Consider the following 20,812-nt stretch of genomic DNA (forward strand, 5'->3'; position numbering starts at 1 on the left):
CAGACTAATATGGTAAATTGGTACTGGGAATGCGGCCCTGCTGAAAAGATACTTGAAAATGTGGAAGTGACTTTGGGACTGGGTAACAGGTGGAGTTTGGAACAGTTTGTAGGGCGCAGAAGAAGACAGAAAAACATGGGAAAGTTTGAAACTCCCTGGAGATTTGTTGAATGGCTTTGACCAAAATGCTGAAAATGGCATAGTCAATGAAATCCAGGCTGAGGTGGTCTCAGATGGAGATGAGAAATTTGTTAAGAACTGGAGCAAATGTGACTCTTGCTATGTTTTAGCAAAGAGATTTATGGTATTTTTCCCATGCTCTAGAGATTTGTGGAACTTTGAGAGACGATTTAGGGTATCTGGCAGAAGAAATGTTTAAGCAGCAAAGCATTCAAGATGTAACTTGGGTGCTGTTAACAACATAAGTTTTATAAGGGAAGCAGAGCATACAGTTTGGAAAATTTTCAGCATTACATTGTGATAGAAAAGAAAATCCCATTTTCTGAGGAGAAATTTAAGCTGGCTGCAGAAATTTGTACAAGTGATGAGAAGCCAAATATTAATCACCAAGACAAAGTGGAAAATGTCTCCTGGGCATGTCAGAGACCTTTGCAGCAGTCTTTCCCAACACAGGCCTGGAGGCCTAGAAGAAAAAAATAGGTTTCATGGGCCTGGCCCAGAGTTCCTCTGCTGTGTGCAGTCTAGGGACTTGGTTCCCTGCCTCACAGCTGCTCCAGCCATGACTAAAAGGGGCCAAGGTACAGCTCAGGCCACAGTTTCAGAGGGTGTGAGCCCAAGCCTTGGCAGCTTCCACATGGTGTTGAGCCTTCTGGTGCACAGAAGTCAAGAATTGGGGTTTGTGAACCTCTGCCTAGATTTCAGAGAATGTATGGAAATGCCTGGATGTCCAGGCAGAAGTTTGCTACAGGGTTGGAGCACTCATGGAGTACCTCTGCTAGGGCAGGGTAGAAGAAAAATGTGTGGTGGGAGCCCTGACACAGAATCCCTACTTGGGGGAGCTATGGAACTATAAGAAGAGGGCCACTGTCCTCAAGGCCCCAGGATGGTAGATCCACTGACAGCTTGCACCGTGTGCCTGGAAAACCTGCAGACATTCAACACCAGCCAGTGAAGGCAGCCAGGAAAGAGACCGTACCTAACAAAGCTGCCCAAGACCATGGGAACAGGGGTGGAGCTGCCCAAGACTATGGAAACCCACCTCTTGCATCAGCATGACCTAGATGTGAGACATGGAGTCAAAAGAGATCATTTTGGAGCTTTAAGATTTGACTGCCTTGCTGAATTTTGGACTTGCATGGGGCTTGTAACCCCTTTGTTTTGGCCAATTTCTCCCATTTGGATGGACTGTATTTACCCAAGGCTAACAGCAGAACAGGTGAAGCTGAGGAAATAATCTCAGAACTCAAAGACTGGCTTTTTGAAATAACTTAATCAGACAAACTGAAGAAAAAAAGAATTTAAAAAAATAGACAAAACTTCTGAGAAATTGGGATTATGTAAGGAGAACAAGTCTATGACTCACTGGCATCCCTGAAAGAGATGGGGAGAAAGGAAGCACCTTGGAAAACATATTTCAGGATGTACTTTATGAAAACTTTGCCAACATTGTTAGAGGGAAACACTCAAACTCAGTAAATGCAGAGAACTCATGTGAGATAACACACATGAAGAACATTCCCAAGGCACATAATAATCAGATTCTCCAAAGAGGAAATGAAAAAAAAATGTTAAAGGCAAGTATAGAGAAGGGGCAGGTCACATACAAAGGGAAATCCATTGCACTAATAGTGAACCTTCCAGCAGGAAACCATACAAGCCAGAAGAGAGGCCTCTATTCAGCATTCCTAAAGAAAAGAATTTCCAAACAAGAATGTCAGATCTGGCCAAATTAAGCTTGATAAGTGAAAAATAAAAACAAATTATTCTCAGAAAAGCAAATGCTGAGGAAATTTGTTACCACCAGACATGCCTTACAAGAGGTTCTGAAATGAGCACTAAATGTAGAGAGACTATTATAGCTACTACAAAAACACACTTGAGTACACAGACCAGTGACACTGTAAAGGAACCACACAAATGGAGCTGCTTAATAACCAACTAACAACACAGTGACAGGGTCAAATACCCACATGTCAATGCTAACCTGGAATGTAAATTGGCTAAATGCCCCAATTAAAAGGCACAGAGTGGAATGCTGGATTAAAAAAAAAACACACACACACAACAACAAAGAAAACAAAAAAAAACAAGATCCAATGTTATGCTGTCTTCAAGAGATCCATCTCATATGCAGTGATACCCAGAGAATCAAAGATATGGAGTAAAATCTGCAAAGCAAACTGAAAACAAAAAAAAGCAGGGGTTCTAATCCTAATTTAAGAAAAAATAGACTTTAAACCAACAGAGATCAAAAAGACAAAGAAGAGCATTGCATAATGGTAAAGGGTTCAATTCAACAAGATCTAACTATCCTAAATATATGTGCAGGGAACAATGATGCATGCAGATAAATAAAATAAGTTTCTAGAGACCTGCAAAGAGACTTAGGTTCCCACACAATGATAGTGGGAAACTTCAACAACCCTCTGACAGTATTAGATTATCAAAACAGAACACTAACAAAGATATTCAGGACCTGAACTGAATATCTTGACCAACTTGATCTAATAAATATCTACAGTATTCTCCAACACAAAACAACATAACATACATTCTTATCATCATATGGCACAAAATCTAAAAACCAACTGAACATACAACAACACTCAGCAATTCAATAAAACTGAAGTCATATCAACACACTTTCAGATTTTCTCAACAATAAGAAAATTACACAAACCTTACAATTAATGAAAATTAAACAATTTGCTTCTGAATGACTTTTGAGTAAATAAAGAAATTGAGGAAGAAATCAAGAAGATCTTTGAAATTAATTAGAAAAAAATACAATTTACAAAAATCTCTGGTACACAGCTAAGGCAGTGGCAAAAAGAGAAGTTTATTGCAATAAATTCTCTTCTCATTAGGTATGTTTGCCATACACAAAGCCTTAAGCTTTCCATTTCACTCTGGTGCCTTCTTTGAGCTGAGAATTTAAAATATATACTGATTAATCAGAAGCAAAGGAATCTCGTTTGTGCAACTTTGTGCTTTTTTAATAAGGGATTTGCTCTTTAATGTTACAGTGCTATTTTTTTTTGCACTTAATTATCCTAAAGTATTTGTCCAGGAGAAACTTCTAAAAATATAGAATGCCCTGGAAAGATCATGTGGAAGGGCTTGGTTCTCTGGGGCATGATTCCTCAGTGAATTAATTTGGAACAAGCAACCTTGGGGACAAGCCGAACAGCCCAGTGAAATATTTTGCTGTTCATTGTTGATTAAGTCATAGCTTCTCTTACCAGGGAGAAGATTTCTTGTCAGCTGTTAATGTTACTATCAAAATAGGAAATAAAAGCCAATACCAGATATAGGTGATGTGGGGATGAAGGCAGCAAACCACCTTGCCATGTATGTACCTATGCAACAATCCTGCATGATTTGCACACTTAGCACAGAACCTAAAGTACAATCAAAAAAAAACTTTAAAAAAAGCATTACCTTACTAGACACGAACAATACTAAAGCAGTAATATAAACATATGGGTCCTTTTAAAATATTCAAAACAAAGCCCAGTTTTTAGACTATTTTGTACACTATTGACTAAGAATGTTATAAAAAGTTCATTCAACGAATGACATCAGTAAACATAACAATGGGGTTTTAAATTTCTTTAATTTTAATATATATATATTCTCAATGACAACTTTCCAATTTGGTGATTTCTCAGTCGTATCAACTGTTTATTCCTGAAACCAACTCCTGATAACCCCATAATCCAAATGAAAATGTTTATGAAAGTTGAAGAAGATAACCACGCTTTGTTCAGGCAATACATCACTGTGTGACAAAGCATTTGCAGCTTCAGTGACCATGTGCCTTCTTTTCTTTGCAGTCACGCCTGTATTTATAGGGTTTCAATTCTGACTTATCTTCATCAAACTAGGCAGTAATTTTCTAGGAACAAAGAAAAACACTGCAGAACCCTGGATTTGGAGCAAGTGACCAAGGAGGACATAGAAAACCCAGGTAACAAATTTAAAAAGTTTTTCACTGCTGTTATGATAGAGGCAAAATAGACTTTATTTGAAAGAGTTATGTATGCTTCTTAAAAAGTAGATTTTATTATTTAATCTCAAGTATCTTATGCCAGAACCTTCAAGAATAAAACAGCATACACATTTTTTTTTTCATTTTATAGAATATTATTAGTATAAGTACAATGGTAATAATTTTCTCCAAATTTTTAATTAGAATTGTTTAATTATATATTGAAATAAAATGCATGGCACAACATAACAACATGACTATATTTAGTATTTACAGTAACTTCATTTAGATTATATAATTTAGAGAATACAATTATTTATCTTATATCTTAATACATTGATAATAACAGTAAGGATTACTATATTTCTTTTTTTTTTTTACCTTGTATAAAGTATTTTTAAATGTCCTGGTTCTGTGCTGATGTTTTATTTGTGTTGATTTTTTTATTATGATAAAATATACATAACACATTGTTATGCAATTATCATCACTGCCCATCTCCAAACCTTTTCATCGTTCTAAACTGAAATTCCATATTCATCAAACAATAATTTTTCCTCGCCCCCTCCTCTTCGTCCCTGGTAACCACTGTTGTACTTTCTATGTCTATGAATATGACTATTCTAGGTGCCTTATAAGAGTGAGATTACACCATATTTGTCATTTTGTGTTTAGCTTAGCATGTCTTCAAGGTTCACCCATGTTGTAGCATTGTATCACAACTTCATTGCTTTTTAAGGTTGAATAATATCCCTTTGTCTGTATATAATACAATTTGTTCATTCATTAATTGAGCATTTAAGTTGTTTCCATCTTTTGGCTATTGTGAATAATTCTGTCATGAACATCAGTATACAAATATTTGTTTCAGTCTGTGATTTCTGTTCTTTCGTGCATAGCCCTCAAATAACATTCACATTACCATGTAAGCATTCACTACCTGTCTTTCTCCATAGCTCATTCCCCTCTTTGATATTTATTATTAAAACTAATTTAATGAGATGCCTCTTTGTAGATTAGGGGATCAACTGGGTCCATAGCAGGTGTGTCCAGTTTTACTCACTACATTTTTAAAAACCTAAAAATAAGGACATATTTATGTAGTTAACTCACAGTCAGGAATTGATGTTGGCATTTTTCCTAGGTTTCTGTAGATCTTGTACCTAATGATATTTATAACTTCTGTTTCCGTGGACACTAAATTACCCTTTCTAACATGGTATATGTGTAGGTCCATAAATTTACCCAGTAACTAGACATTTTAGAACACGAGTTTTCATATTTTGTAAAGATTGCCATTGTGGGATACCTATCATAGATTCACATTTTTTGAGTATTTCTTTTTTCTTTTTATTATTATTTTTTTTTATTGCATTTTAGGTTTTGGGGAACATGTGAAGAACATGCAAGATTGTTGCATAGGTACACACATGGCAGTGTGATTTGCTGCCTTCCTCCCCATCACCTATATCTGGCATTTCTCCCCATGCTATCTCTCCCCAACTCCCCACTCCCCTCTGTCCCTCCCCTATTTCCCCCCAACAGACCCCAGATTTACTCAGTCTCATTTGAATATGTTAAGAAATTTGAAGAATCTTACTAATGTTTGAATCAAATATATATATTTTTCATGAAATATAATATTGATAAAATACAGAATTTGGAATCAATCTTTCAAAGTGATAATTTTCAATAGTTTAGAATAATAGTAATGCCTCTAAGAACATTTTAATAAGTGAAATATTTATTGAGTAATTGAAATACTGTAAACAAATATGTGTTATAAGTACAAAAAGGTCAACAAGAGAGACTGTCCTACTGGAAGTTATCTCTTGAAAGCTCAGACAGCTCCTATGAATTGTGAATACTCATTTTCTGTTATAAATGCAGAATAGTTTCATAATTGCCAGTACAGATATTTAATCATATATATATGCAACAAAATATCAGAAGTTCCGAACATGGAACTTCAAGGAAGCTGACCTTACCTACTGATCTAAAGTTTAAAATCGGATGTTTTCATTTTTCTTTGACCCAAATGTGTAAAGATTCCTCGAAGCAAGTGCTGCTACTGATGCTGAGTTACCTTCCAGGCCACCTCCTGATTGATAGCTCTGGGAATCTGATATCCTTCTGTTCTCAACTCATTCAGTTCCCTCAACCAAAATGCTTACCAATATTTCATTCAGCTTATGGCCTTTACTTATTTCCATCTGCCTTTGCTAAGTTATCTCTTATTTTGTTTATGTCTATGCTTTTACTCTCCCTCTGACACTTGAGTATGTCTTGGCTTGTCTTGACACATAAAAGATAGAATAATCTCCTTACCTTCACAAATGACAATTACTAATATAGACCACGTTTAAAATAATCCTGCTAATACAAACTTGCACACATTACACATAAAATTGGGCCTGGATCACATCTGAAGACCCAACAGATGATTTATTTTACTCAAGTGAGAATGAATATCTTGTATTTGAAATAAATTTATATAACCAAGAACTAATATGAAAAAACTCTCATGTATTGATTAATAATCAAATAACCTTTAGGACATACTAAGCCTGATTAACATAAAATGGTCTACCAGAAAAAATGTCATCATGTTGTTTAGGATAAATGTGTCAATGATAAGAATTCAGAAACTCGTTTATCTCGAAAGACCATTACATTTCAAATAAGGAATTATAAGGTGGGACATGATTTTTTCCAAGATAACTAAACAAAAAATCAATTATATTTTCAGATTTCTCGTATATAATTATTTCTACTACACCAAGATTTTGCTGGAGTCTTTATTTTTGGCATTCCAAATTCATCCATAATTAGCCATGATCAGTCTTAAACAAACGTAAAAAGTGGGGAAAATGTCTATGCAGTGCCCCTGCACTTTGATTTTTATTACCTATTTTTTTTCCCTCTAATGACCTAGGTTACAAAAGATGAAAATTCCGTGTGTGTGTGTGTGTGTGTGTGTGTGTGTGTGTGTGTGTTTGTGTGGTGTGTTTTCAAATAAAAAATTCCTTTCATTGGACCTTTATAGCTGGGAAGATTTTAATGCATTTATTTCCACCCACTTGCTCTCTGAACTTTGAAATTCATTTTAATTAAATAAAATTTAATAAACATTTAGTAAGCACTCACAATGTGTCCAGTTCTTTGAGTGAGTTATTCCTGGATCCTAGGAGCTCACAGTAGAGTGTTTCAGAATGGTAAATATCTGAACATTAGCCTGTAATTTTATGCTCCATATACTGGATACTATTTTACATAAACATATAAAAGTCAAGTCAACACATATGAGACTGTTTTGTTGATAGATCATGGAAGAACAAAATCTGTTCAAGGAAAAAAAAAGAGAAATACTATGTACATGTCAAAAATGCAGTCTTTTAAAGAGACATTCTCTAGAAAGCAGCTCTATTTTGATGTGTAATAGATTATCTTACGTATGTATCCACTCACACATAACTTCCAGTTAGAACCCTGAAGCCTCGTCATTGTGGTTAAAGCAATACATTTGTAAAAATAAAAAGGATAATTGTGGGAGGAGATTCTAGACACTCCTTTTCCAATGAGCTGCTTTATGTGAGGCCCTGGTTGGGGGAAACGTGGTTGAGGAAGGCATCACATTTTTGACATGGGGCTTGTGACAAATAATCTCAAATGTATCATTGATCCTTTTGTTTGTAGGCCCTGACACCTGAGTCCAATACTTTCAGAACACATGGAAAATAGGAACAATGTGACTGAATTTATCCTCTTGGGGCTCACACAGAATCCTGAGGGGCAAAAAGTTTTATTTGTCACATTCTTGCTCATCTACATTGTGACAATAATGGGCAACCTGCTTATCATAGTGACCATCATGACCAGCCAGTCCCTGGGTTCTCCCATGTACTTTTTTCTGGCTTCTTTATCATTTATTGATACTGTCTATTCTACTGCCATTGCTCCAAAAATGATTGTTGACTTGCTCTCTGAGAAAAAGACCATTTCCTTTCAGGGTTGTATGACTCAACTTTTTATGGATCATTTATTTGCTGGTGCTGAAGTCATTCTCCTGGTGGTGATGGCCTATGACCGATATGTGGCCATCTGTAAGCCTCTTCATTATTTGATCATCATGAATCGTCGAGTCTGTGTTCTCATGCTGTTGGTTGCCTGGATTGGAGGTTTTCTTCACTCATTGATTCAATTTCTCTTTATTTATCAGCTCCCTTTCTGTGGCCCCAATGTCATTGACAACTTCCTGTGTGATTTGTATCCCTTACTGAAACTTGCTTGCACCAATACCTATGTCATTGGACTTTCTATGATAGCAAATGGAGGAGCAATTTGTACTGTCACCTTCTTCACGCTCCTCCTTTCCTATGGGGCTATATTACACTCTCTTAAGACTCAGAGTTTGGAAGGGAAACACAAAGCTTTCTACACCTGTGCATCCCACATCACTGTGGTCATTTTGTTCTTTGTCCCCTGTATCTTCCTGTTTGCAAGGCCCAATTCCACCTTTCCCATTGATAAATCCATGACTGTGGTTTTAACTTTTATAACTCCAATGTTGAACCCACTAATCTATACCCTGAGGAATGCAGAAATGAAAAGTGCTATGAAGAAACTTTGGAGTAAAAAAGGAAACTTAGCTGGAAGAGGGCTGTATCCCTTATGAGAATGTGACATTCATTCTTTCACAGAAGCAAGGACTAATTTCACTATCCTACATAATTACATTTTGGTTATCATTCATTAGTTATTTAGCTTATTTATTCTGAAGCACTCATATAAAATAATATTTAAATGCAATGTTACACCCATTACAGACCAAGAGAATTGCATAGGTTTCACAGTGTATACTGTTTTTGTAATCATATTGTGTTAAGATTCTTTGGTAGATAACCATATTTAGTTTTATTTCAAGCTCTTTTTTATTTTAAAAATAACTTATTTATTTTTCTTTTTTATTTATTTTAAATTGACAATAATTGGGTATATTTACAAAGTACAATGTGATGGTTTGATATATGTATACATTACGGAAAAATTTAATCAGTCTAATGAATATATCACTTCTCCAATATCTTTTTTTTTTGTGGTGACAACATCAAAAATCTATTCTTGTTTGTGGGCTATGATACCTTCCTGGCACATATAAATGTGACCTATGAAAATTTGTTCCCTTTAGTCCAAGAGAATAATATTTTAAACTTGAAAATTCAGATTGTTAACAGAATGTTAATCTAACAGTAAAAATAAATGTTTTGGTCAAATTAATGAATTGAAAGTTTCATAGGTATATTAATAGCTGAAGCCAAACCTATGAGAAATAAACTTTGTTAATTTTGTACTGTGACAGGGTTAAGATGTCCAGATAGCACATAGTTGATTTTGTATATTTTGACCAACTTTTAAACAGAAAAATTGTTCAATCCCATACTGTATATCTAGGTCAATTGACCACCTCCAATAGTCAAAATATGTGTTTAAGTTACTTATGTAACAGTGGAGCCCACAGAATCTATCTACATTAAACTCTCAGAGTGTCCTTAAAAAATGCAATGAATGTTAAACATTTTGGGAATGGATTGTTTTGTTTTACACAATAAATGGCTTTCAGAATCTCTGTGGACTATATCTTCTCATTGACTGAAGTAATAAATCACAGATGTCTTCTCTGTTTACAGTTACTCTATGATAGGTTTAGAGTACTAGTAATACTGTATTACAAAGATAATTTTTAAAAGCTCTGTCATTACATATTGCCTTGTTGAAAAATCAACCTATAGCATCTATATTAAGGTAAAAAGTTGGTATTTTTTTCATTTTCCTTTTCTCAGTGTGTAATAGATTTACTTAATGCACTTAGCAATATTAATGCGTCCAGTTATTCAACACATATTGATTAAAAAGTAAGTCATGGAATTGTATTTATTCTTTAGTGAAGGAAGTAAAGGAGTTTTTTTTAAAAGATTTTTTTTTTTTTTTAGTAACAAAGGAATCAGAACTTCGTAATCATTGGAACTGGAGAATCTGGCATCTGGATACTGGAGGGAGCACATTTGGGATGAAGGATTCACCATCCAAGCTGTCATGCAGAGATAAGGATGCTAAGCTCAAAAAGGAACTCCTCTTGTCCTCTGCACATGCTTCTCAAAGTCCTTTCCTGCCTTGAGTTTTATATAAAGGTAATTTTCTCTAAAAATTTAAAGTTTTGTTCTTCACACTAACTTGTCTGGTCTCATTAATCCACATAAGGTTTGAATTTCCAGGTATGGTATGAGGTGGAAACTCACTTTGCTTTCTTATCATGGAAATAATTTTCCCATCACATTATTGAATAATCATTTAGTTGTCTACTAACTTGAAATACCAGAACTTTTATATATAAAATACAGATATAAAAGTTGTTCTATTTCCTAGTTTTCTAGTTTGTTCAATTAGTCTAATTGTCAATTCAAGAGCCAATACTACAGTGTCTAAACTATTGAGTGTTTCAGATACTATTACTATAAAATGAATCACCCAATATTAAGTGGTTATAACACTAACTATCGTTCAATTATTTCAGATGGTTCTGTGGGTCAGGAACTTGTTAGCAGCAGCTCAGCTGGATACTTTTAGCTCAGGGTGTCTCATGAGGTTGCAGTCAGATATTGGTTGGTGCTGAAGTCATATAAAACAGTTTCTTCAGTCACATGTCTGGTATGTAGGCCTGAAACTCTTGAACAGTGAGGGCTAAAATAGTTGGTACTTCTTGGGCATCTTCTCCTTTTTGTATGTAATTTTCCCATATGACCTCTCAAACATGCTGAATTCAGGGTAATGGGAACATTTTACATGGTAGTTCAGAGCTCTAAAAAGCGGGTGTCTCAAGAGAGTGAACCAGCCAGAAGCTGCGGTGTTTCCTTGACCTAAACTTAGAAGTCACTTAGAATGAGGCCGGGCGCGGTGGCTCAAGCCTGTAATCCCAGCACTTTGGGAGGCCGAGGCAGGTGGATCATGAGGTCAATAGATCGAGACCATCCTGGTCAACATGGTGAAACCCGTCTCTACTAAAAATACAAAAAATTAGCTGGGCATGGTGGTGCGTGCCTATAATCCCAGCGACTCAGGAGGCTGAGGCAGGAGAATTGCCTGAACCCAGGAGGCGGAGGTTGCGGTGAGCCGAGATCGCGCCATTGCACTCCAGCCTGGGTAACAAGAGCGAAACTCCGTCTCAAAAAAAAAAAAAAAAAAAAAAAAAGAATGATTCTGCCATATTTCATTAATCAAGATACTCATAAAGTCCCTCCTAAATGAAAACAGAGAGGACAGACTCCACCTCTTGGTTGGGAAATGGCAATGCCTGGAAGATCATATGCAACAGGACATACTGTTGTAGAAACACAATCTGTTACAGTCTGCCCCTGCTAGAAAACACACATCCTCCCATAAGCATTGTACATTCAACTTCCTTTTCTCTGGGCCCCCTTCCCAAGTCTCATTCACATACAGCATGAGGCTCAGGCTGAAGGTCAGGACCTCATCATCTAAACCATGTCCAACTGTGGTTTTAGAGGCTCCTGTGGTGTGGTTCCTCCTGCGGTGCAGTTCCGTGAGTACTATTTCTTTTGACTGAAATTTTCAATTGGAAGACCTTTGAACTAAAGACAGAGGTTATCTGCCCCTTCTCTTCTCATGCCACCAATGTACACTGGTGTGACAGATATGACATAACTTGTGTAGATACTTATGTTCAGGAAGGAGAGGAAAAAAAGTAATACAGTGGCTGTTCCACAGCAGTTCTGAAATTCATCTAGTTACATGTCTTTTCAGTTCTTTGATTATTGTCCAGCCTACTTATGGCAGTGATTTTTACATGCTCTTGTTTCTTCTCTTGGCTTTGAATTCTGTCTTCAAGCTATCTATTCTTTTCCATAATAAACCTGTATTCCATAAAAACCTGTGTTTGTAGATTAGTAGTTTTCTCAGCCTGCTTCTTATCTATAGAAGTTTGGTGGGCCAAAGTCCTTTGATCACTTCATTTTAAACTATCCCTTTTTGCCCAAACTGATATAATTCCTAATTTTTCTATAAATATTATAGGGGTCGATTTCATCAGACAAAAGCTACATACATAATTATCATTGAGATAGGTCTTTCTTTTCTGTGGGCTCCCTGTAAAGATGCTGTGAAACAGAACTTTTAAGATTCTTACAAGCCTTATTAATTAAAGTGAGAATCTGTCAGCATGTCCCTAGTATTTTTTTTTTTTTTCTGAGAAACAGGGTCTCACTTTGTCCCCCAGCCTGGAATGCAGTGGTATAGTCATGGCTTACTGTCCATTGACACTACAAAGAAACTGCATCAACTAATGGGCAAAATGACCAGCTAGAATAAAAATGGCAGGGTTAAATTCACACATAACAATATTAACCTTAAAGGTAAATGGGCTAAATGCCCCAATCAAAAGACATAGACTGGCAAATAGGATAAACAGTCAAGACCCATCGGTATGTTGAAGTCAGAAGACCCATCTCACATGCAAAGACAAACAGAAGCTCAAAACAAAGGGATGGAGGAAGATTTACCAAGCAAATGGAGAGAGAGAGAGAAAAAAAGCAGGGATTGCAATCCTAGTCTCTGATAAAACAGACTTTAAACCAACAAAGAAAAAAAGAGACAAACAAGGGCATTACATGATGATAAAGGGATCAATGCAAGTATTTTTGTTGTTTAAATACAAGTCCTGATTCTTTAATATTTAGTAATTCCTTCTTTAGCATTTCTCTTGAATTCTACTAGATGCAGTGAGAATAAGCTAGAAACACTTTCAAACTCCTGTGTAGAACCTGCGTAGGTCATCAGGTTCGTTAGGTATATTTCCTATTTTTTGTGTTTCCACAGGCAGCAACACTGCAAAACTTTTCACCACCACATCTGTAGGATGCTCTTTCCTCTGGCCTCCAATAGCCTTTTTCTCTCTTTTTTTTTCCCCTTTCTTTCTTTCTTTCTTTCTTTCTTTCTTTCTTTTTTGTTTAGAAGCTCATTTTTATTTTATGATTTAAAAATGAAATAATCTTGGATAGTCACTTACAACTCCGACTTTCATCACCCGATGAAACCCACCAGTTTTCTGCAGCCTCAGATCTCCATAAGGGTCTTCTTAAATTGGCTCCCCTCATTTCACCACCAGCTTTTGTGGGCCAAGGTCCTAAGATTCGGCTCTTGAGGCCAGGTTCCCACACTGATATGACCCCCGTTTACCACATGGGGATCAATCAGGCTAGGTGCTACGCAGATGACGAAGACAGTCCAGGCCTCCTGGGGCTTAGAGCTTGGGGGTGAGAGTAGGGGTGGCAAACGTTAACAAAATCACTCATGCAGTGTGATCAGGATGGAATCCTCTTTACTGAGAGCCATTGATACCACAAAGGTTGGTGGCCTGATTCTCATCTGCACCCATTGGTGGGACAGCTGGGGTTGCAGGATTGAGGAACCCTGCTAGCTGCTCTGCATCCCAAGCCTCTGAGGCTGAGGGAGTCATGTGTGAGGTGTTAAGTCCAAGCCAGCCCACCCTAAGTAGCAGGAATCTGGAACCTGAAGGAAGCTGGTGCAGTGTCCATCAAATCAGTTCCCACAAAGCCATTCCCTGTGCACTCTTCAGTTTCTATGAGGCCTTGTCCGAGGTATTTTAGAGACTTACAACGATTGGCTGGCATCAGATTCCCTGAGAAGCAGCAGTTAGGATGCATGGGTCCTCTAGAACTTAGATGGTTTTCTGAAAGCACTCAAGTATTTCCTCATAATCATGTTCATCATCATCTAGATCCTGTGTTTGGGGCTTCGTGGGCCTGTGGCCCTTCTTGTGGCCAGGAATCTTGCTGTACACACTGGAGCTACCTTTGGTGAACTCTAGCAAGGTCTTCGCCTTGGGTTTGGGTAGCAGAGGGGGTTGCTGCAATCCTAAGACTTGAGAAGACTTGATGCCTCCCTTCTCGCTGCTGTGTTTCCTCTGCCCGCTGAGGCCCTGACTTTTAGGGGGCCTTGGTGGAGGGGCTTGGATCTCACAGGCTGCTAACTTCTGAAGAGTGTAATAGAAGGTGTCTGGCAGCTCCTCCACTGTGGCTATGGGCACAGACCCCACCTGGCCGGTCTGGCTGCACCTCAGCCTCCACCACAGTCGGATCCAGCCACCGGGAAGGGATCTCGAAGTACATTCCAGGCTCAGAGTCCAGGCTGACCACCAAGAAGGGCTCTGTGATCTTCTCCTCCAGCTGCAGATCCAGTACAGCAGTCAGAGGGTCACTGGGGTAACTGGGATCCTTGACCATCACCCTGACCTCAAAAGGCAGTGAGAACTGGGCAATCAGATCTGCCAGGCTGTACCACCGGCTGTAACTCAACTCTTCCACGAAGCTGCCAGGGAAGTGGAGGGGCAGCAGGACCCGCTCTGGGCTCTCTGCCTCCTCATACTCATCTCTCAGCCGCTGACGAACCAAGACATCAATGACACTGCCCAGGGCCCCATGGGCCAGACCCCGCGGCAGTACCTCCAGCCTGTCACCCACAGTCAGGGATGTGAACTGAGGATTCTTCTCTCTCTCGCCCTCACAGTGCTTTGTGGCCACCACCTGGAGTGGCTGGCCCAGCTGGAATGCACCCAGGTGGTCATAAGCCATGGGGAACTCCCTTGGCCGCTGCCATATCTTGCTCTGGTAGGCCCCTGACACCAGGAAGTACCTGGGCTCTCTGCGGCCCTTGTTTGAGGCCAGGACCCACCAGGGTGGTAAGGCTAGGCCATAGATGCAAAACCTCTGGCCTCTCTTTAAGGAGCACACCCATGGGCTGAGGAAGATGTGGCGCCCTTCAGAAACCTTCAGGATCTCCATGGATGGGAGAAGGGGACTTCCCGGGCCAGGACCTCACTCAGCAGCAGTGGTTAGACGAAGTGGATGTGCTGCGAGGAGGCGGTGACGTCCTCCACGTCGACCTTAAGGTTGGAGGGGATCTTGACGACAGCCCTGTGCATATGCAGAATGGCTTCAATCTCTTACTTGGGCCTCAGGGTCACGTGGTCCCAGGGCAGGGCAGGGCAGGTGAAGAGATGGTCCTTCGGTTCTTGCAGGGCCTGGAGCAGAGTTTGAGGAGCACTGGGTTCCAATATCCTGAAGTCCCCCTCTGGTTTAGGGGCAGGTGTAGGATGACTCGCTCACCCTCCGTGACCAGGACACAGCAGGCACAGGTGTGGTGGTGCCACACCACAGCCTCAAAAATGAGGACCTGGTCATCAGTCACCACCCTGCCCTCTGTGAAAATCCTGCAGGTCGGCGTGATGTAAATGGGCAGCTGCTGCTTGGAGCTCCGATCTGTGTTAAAGACCAGCTCCTCCAGGGTTTCGTAGCTCTAAGAGGTCTTGAGGGAAACGAAGTGGCCCTGGAAGTTGGGGTTGATCATTCTGACCACCATTGTTATCTTCGGGTTCTCATAGATCACATACTGGAGGCGAACCTGGGTAATCTTGATCAGGTCCCCCTTGCAGAGCCAGCACTCTTTCCTCCCGATGTCATAGATGGATCTCGAATAGTAGTACCCCAGGAGATCCTCAGCATGTGTGGGAGGGAGGTAAGGTCCAGGGTGCACATGAAATCCTCCAGAGGCATAGGTTCCATGGTGCCTGTGGCTCTCTGAGCGCAGACTTTCTCCCTTTAACTCCCCCTAACTTAGCCACATTGTAGCCGACTGTAGCCATGAACATAAGCTTTAAGCTACTGAATTTTGGGTGGTTTCTTACTTGATAATGTTCTGGTAATACCTGTTATATAAAAAATAATTTGCAAATAGGATTATTTTTATAACTTGTTTATCAAAACTTCTGTTTTATTTCTGTTTCTTTTTTCAGATGAGGGTCTTCAATACAATGGAAAATAATGATGGGAGGTATACTAGTCTTGATCCCAACATTATCTGAAGTGATTTAAAGTGAAAAATTGCAAATAACATTTACTTAAAAAATATAGATATCTTTGTCAAGTTAAGACAATTCTCATTCATTTTAGTTATAAGGATATGAGACTCAATATCTGTGCCAAAATCTTTCTAGTTTTACTTCTTGCGTTTTAGTGAGTTAAAGCTAAAATGATATCCCTTAGGCTCTTTATAGATGGGTTAGCAATGGGATTTAAGTTTTAACAATAAGGTTCATTTGTATGAAGTCTGGAACGGACGTGAGTTGGAGGCTGTAATCTGTTACTTCTTCTGTTTTTGCTGGAAGTATGGATGTGAACATGTTTGATTTTCAAAAATATTCCTCAGAGAACTTAGCATCTGATGACTAGCTTTGTGGATATTGAGAAATACATGTAAAACATTCACTTTTTTGGTGCTATTCCATGTAGGTATTGTCTGTTTCTGGAACTGGCAAAAGTAGATGCAGCTTCCCAGTAATGTAGGTGGCTTCCTTCTCACAGAATAAACATATGAGTTATTCCTGAAAGACAACACTTTGCTTAGTCGGCTTACCCGAGATTCAGTAAGTCATATAATAACCTTCAGTAAATCCTCTTCTTATACACCCTAGAGTGTCTTCTGCAATTCATCACTGATTAATTCCATAACTGACATCAAGTGTGGTGGCATGGACAGACTTTAGAGTAAAAAAGGTTGAAAATATGTTTGCATTGTAAGACGGAGATAATCTGGTTAAGATTTAATGTTTTTTAGTCTATGGTAGAACTATGAACTATTAACAGGAATGAATTGTCTTTAACAAGTTGGTCATTAAAGAATGGAAGACAGCACATGTGTGGTTTACTCCAGGAAAGTGGGCAAAAACCACGAACATGTACTTCTCAAAAGAAGACACACAAGCAGTGAACAAACATATAAAAAATGTTCAATATCATCAATCAGCAAAGAAATGCAAATTAAAACTACAGTGAGATACCATCACATACCAGTCAGAATGGCTATGATCAAAAAGTAAAAAAGTAACATGTTGGCAAGGTTGCAGAGAAAAGGGAATGCTTATACACTGTTGGTGAGAATGTAAATTAGTTCAGCCCCCTTGGAAAGCAGTTTGGAGATTTCTCAAGAACTAAAAATAGGCTATGATCAAAAAGTAAAAAAATAACATGTTGGCAAGGTTGCAGAGAAAAGGGAATGCTTATACACTGTTGGTGAGAATGTAAATTAGTTCAGCCCCCTTGGAAAGCAGTTTGGAGATTTCTCAAGAACTAAAAATAGAACTACCATTTGATGCAGCAATCCCTTTACTGGGTGATATGGTTTGGCTGTGTCCCCACCCAAATCTCATCTTGAGTTATAGTCCCCAGAATCCCCACATGACATGGAAGAGACCTGGTGGGATATAATTGAATCATGGGGGTGGTTATCCCCATACATGCTGCGGTTCTTACGGTTTGAGTGAGTAAAGGTTTGATGGTTTTATAAAGGGATTTTACCCCTTTTGCTCAGCACTTCTCTTTCCTGCCACTATGTGAAGGAGGACATGTTTTCTGCTCCTTCCATCATGATTAGAAGTTTCCTGAGGACTCCCCAGCCATGTTGAACTGTGAGTCACTTCAACCTTTTTTCTTTATAAATACCCAGTTCCAGGTATGTCTTTAGCAGCAGTGTAAGAATGGACTAATCCAGTAAATTGGTACCAAGGGTAGTGGGGTGCTCCTGTAAAGATATCAAAAAATGTGAAAGTAACTTTGGAACTGGGTAACAGGCAGAGGTTGGATCAGTTTGAAGGGTTCAGAAGAAAACAGAAAAATGTGGGGATGTTTGAAACTGCTTAGAGACTTGGAAGGCTCAGAAGACAGGAAAATATGGGGAAGTTTAAAACTTCCTGGAGACTTGTTGGATGCTTTTGAACAAAACGCTGATAGAGATATGGACAATGAAGTCAAGCTGAGGTGGTCTCAGATGGAGATGAGAAACTTGTTGGAACTGGAGTAAAGGTCACTCTTGCTATGTAAAGAGACTGGCAGCATTTTTGCCCCTGCCCTAGAGATCTGTGGAACTTTGAACTTGAGAGAGATATTTAGGCTATATGGCAGAAGAAATTTCTAAGCAGTAAATCACTCAAGAGGAAACAGATCATAAAAAGTTGGAAAATTTGCAGCCAGACAATGCAATAGAAGAGAAAACCCCATTTTCTGAGGAGAAACTCAAGCTGGCTGCAGAAATTTGCATAAGAAACAAGGAGCCAAATGTTAATAGCCAAGACATTGGGAAAAAATCTTCAGATCATGTCAGAGACCTTCACAGAGTTTCCTTCCATCACAGGCCTGGAGATCTAGGAAGGAAAACTGGTTTCTGGGCTGGGCCCAGGGTCCCCCTTGCTTATTTGAAACACAAGGCATAGATTAGGGAAGAGAAAGATCCCTTGTATTGGAATGGGAGCAGAGTGAGTTTGAGTTCCCAAACTCTACTTGAGTTTCACCAACAGAAGCAGTTCTTCCTCCCTTAATGACAAACTGGGTCTTGCATTGTTTGAAATAACTGTTATGTTGGAAATGATTTTGTTCACTTGGTTCTTTGGACTGAATTGAAAACAAAAAAGCTTTTTGGATGTATAATTTAATGTGCCCAGCCTACTCATCTATTTCCTATGTCCACTCTGAAGGTCCAAAGAGAACTTTCTTGACTCAGAAATTAAGAAATTCAATAGTGAACAGACTACTAGCATCACTGAAAACTAATTGGGTGCTAACCTTTTGTAGGTGAGAAATGAACACATGCGACCTTCCATTGAAGTGGCCCCCTGATTTTAATGAGAATGACAGGATTTTGGAGTGTTTATACACAAAAATGTATAATTTAACCACTGACGATAAGGTAGGCATGCCATCACAATAATGCCAGAATTTAATCAGAATTGTTAAACCTAAAGGGACCTCTGGTGTTAAAAACTGGTCATGGAATCCTTTATGTTTTACCATATCTGAATGATGATGCTCATGGTTATGGGCTGAATTGTGTCATCCCCTAAATTCATTTGCTGAAGCTTTAAAATCCAATGTGCATGCTTGGGAGATAGGGCTTTAAAAAGGTAATTAATATTAAATAGGGTCATAAGGTGGGGGTAATCCATTAGAACTCATATCCTTATAAAAAGAGGAGATTCTGCCCTCCCATGGACACAGATAAAAAGCAATGTGAGAACACAGTAAGAAGGTGGCCACTGCAGGCCCAGAAGAGACCCCTAAAGCCCTCACCAGTAACCAATCATGCCAGGACATTGATCTTGGGCTTCCAGATTCCAGAACTATGAGAAAATAAATTTCTGTTGTTTAAGCCACCCAGCCTGTGGTCTTTTGTTATGATAGCCCCAGCAGACTAATACAATGATGATGATAACGGGGGTGATAATAATATGAAATCTAGGTTTGGTGAACAGAGGTCTGAGGTAATTCACCATGATGAAAAGTCATGGCTCCTCACCCAATCTCAGATGTGCAATTTTCAAATCCAAAACTTTTTGAATGAAGGTTCGAAAAGCTTAAATAAGAACGTTATGGAAAAGAAAAAAATAAAATAAAAAAGAACCCTGTGATATCATCAGAAAAAGGTGGTATAAATCTTTATTCTAAGCTTCCTCTGAGGAATCTGAGACCATTTACAAGAGTAATTTTGCTCCTGGAAAATAAAAATATGCAAATCTTTCTAGAGATGAATGGAAAAAAGGTCTGAGCTAAAATTCATTCTCAGGTGGAAAAAATGCGACTGTGGCCCACTGGCCAGAAAGCAGACTTGAAGGTGGAAGAATATTGGCTCAAAGCTCTCATGGTGTTGAATAGTTCTTGAATTCATAGACTTCATGAATTCTGCAGGATGTGTAAATATCCATATAGATTATCTGATCTCAGATGTAAAGTTACTTTAGTATGACGGACCAAGTAGAATTATTTGGAATGAACATTTTCTCACCAAATAGTAAGCAAAAAGCAGCACCATATCCTTGGGCTACTTGCAAAAGTTAGAGCTAACAAGAAATCTGACAGAAACAGATAGTGATTCTTACCACATTTCCACTTAATTTACTTGTTTATCTTAGGAATAAGATGGAGAGACAGGCTTAATCTGTGTGGAAGTGGAAGTTTAAAAATCTTGTATCATTAATCCTTACTTTTTGTGATTTGTCTTTATAATGGTCCCCTGATATAAGCAGGAGATACATTCCAAGACCCCCAGTGGATACCTGAAACTGAGGATAGTAATGAGCTCTATTACTATAAATCAGAATATGATAATGTTCATGTGTTCTACCTACGAACTTAATGTCTTTCCCATATTAACTAAGCACTTAGAGATACAGAAAGGCTGGGCTCCTGACTAAACCCTTACACCTGGAACTGCAGCCCTAAGTGAAAACAGCTGGCCCGTTTTTCCACCGAATCATTGTCTTTTTGGTTGCCCCACCCCTATTCTGTGCCCATAAAAGACTTGATCTGGCAGGGCAACACAAGCAGCTGAGCATGGGAAGATACAAGCAGCTGAGTGGTGAGCAGAGAAGCAACTGAGTGTTGGAGACTATGGATCGACGCGGCTAACTTCAGACGGTATGGCTTTAGAAAAAGATCACCTTCCCACACCCTTTCCAACCTCACTTTCCACTGAAAGCAACCCACCACTCAATAAAACCAAAAA

General features: G+C 38.8%; 1 protein-coding gene and 1 pseudogene across 1 annotated transcript; one reads left to right on the forward strand and one right to left on the reverse strand.

Moving 5' to 3' along the window:
- The first annotated feature begins 7,814 nt into the window (after positions 1-7,814).
- Positions 7,815-8,846, forward strand: LOC101041770 (olfactory receptor 4A15). The gene has a single exon (XM_003920434.2). It carries the CDS (start codon positions 7,902-7,904, stop codon positions 8,844-8,846), a length of 945 nt encoding a protein of 314 aa, XP_003920483.4. The 5' UTR covers positions 7,815-7,901.
- Positions 8,847-13,922: 5,076 nt separating this feature from the next.
- On the reverse strand, positions 13,923-15,825 carry LOC101035192 (protein THEMIS2 pseudogene; annotated as a pseudogene).
- Positions 15,826-20,812: the final 4,987 nt, after the last annotated feature.

Source organism: Saimiri boliviensis, chromosome 6 (assembly GCF_048565385.1).
Source record: "Saimiri boliviensis isolate mSaiBol1 chromosome 6, mSaiBol1.pri, whole genome shotgun sequence".
NCBI classification, from domain to species: domain Eukaryota; kingdom Metazoa; phylum Chordata; class Mammalia; order Primates; family Cebidae; genus Saimiri; species Saimiri boliviensis.

Bases quoted from the DNA above. Each gene is read 5' to 3' on its own strand.
- LOC101041770 (XM_003920434.2), top strand. From the start codon at position 7,902: ATGGAAAATAGGAACAATGTGACTGAATTTATCCTCTTGGGGCTCACA.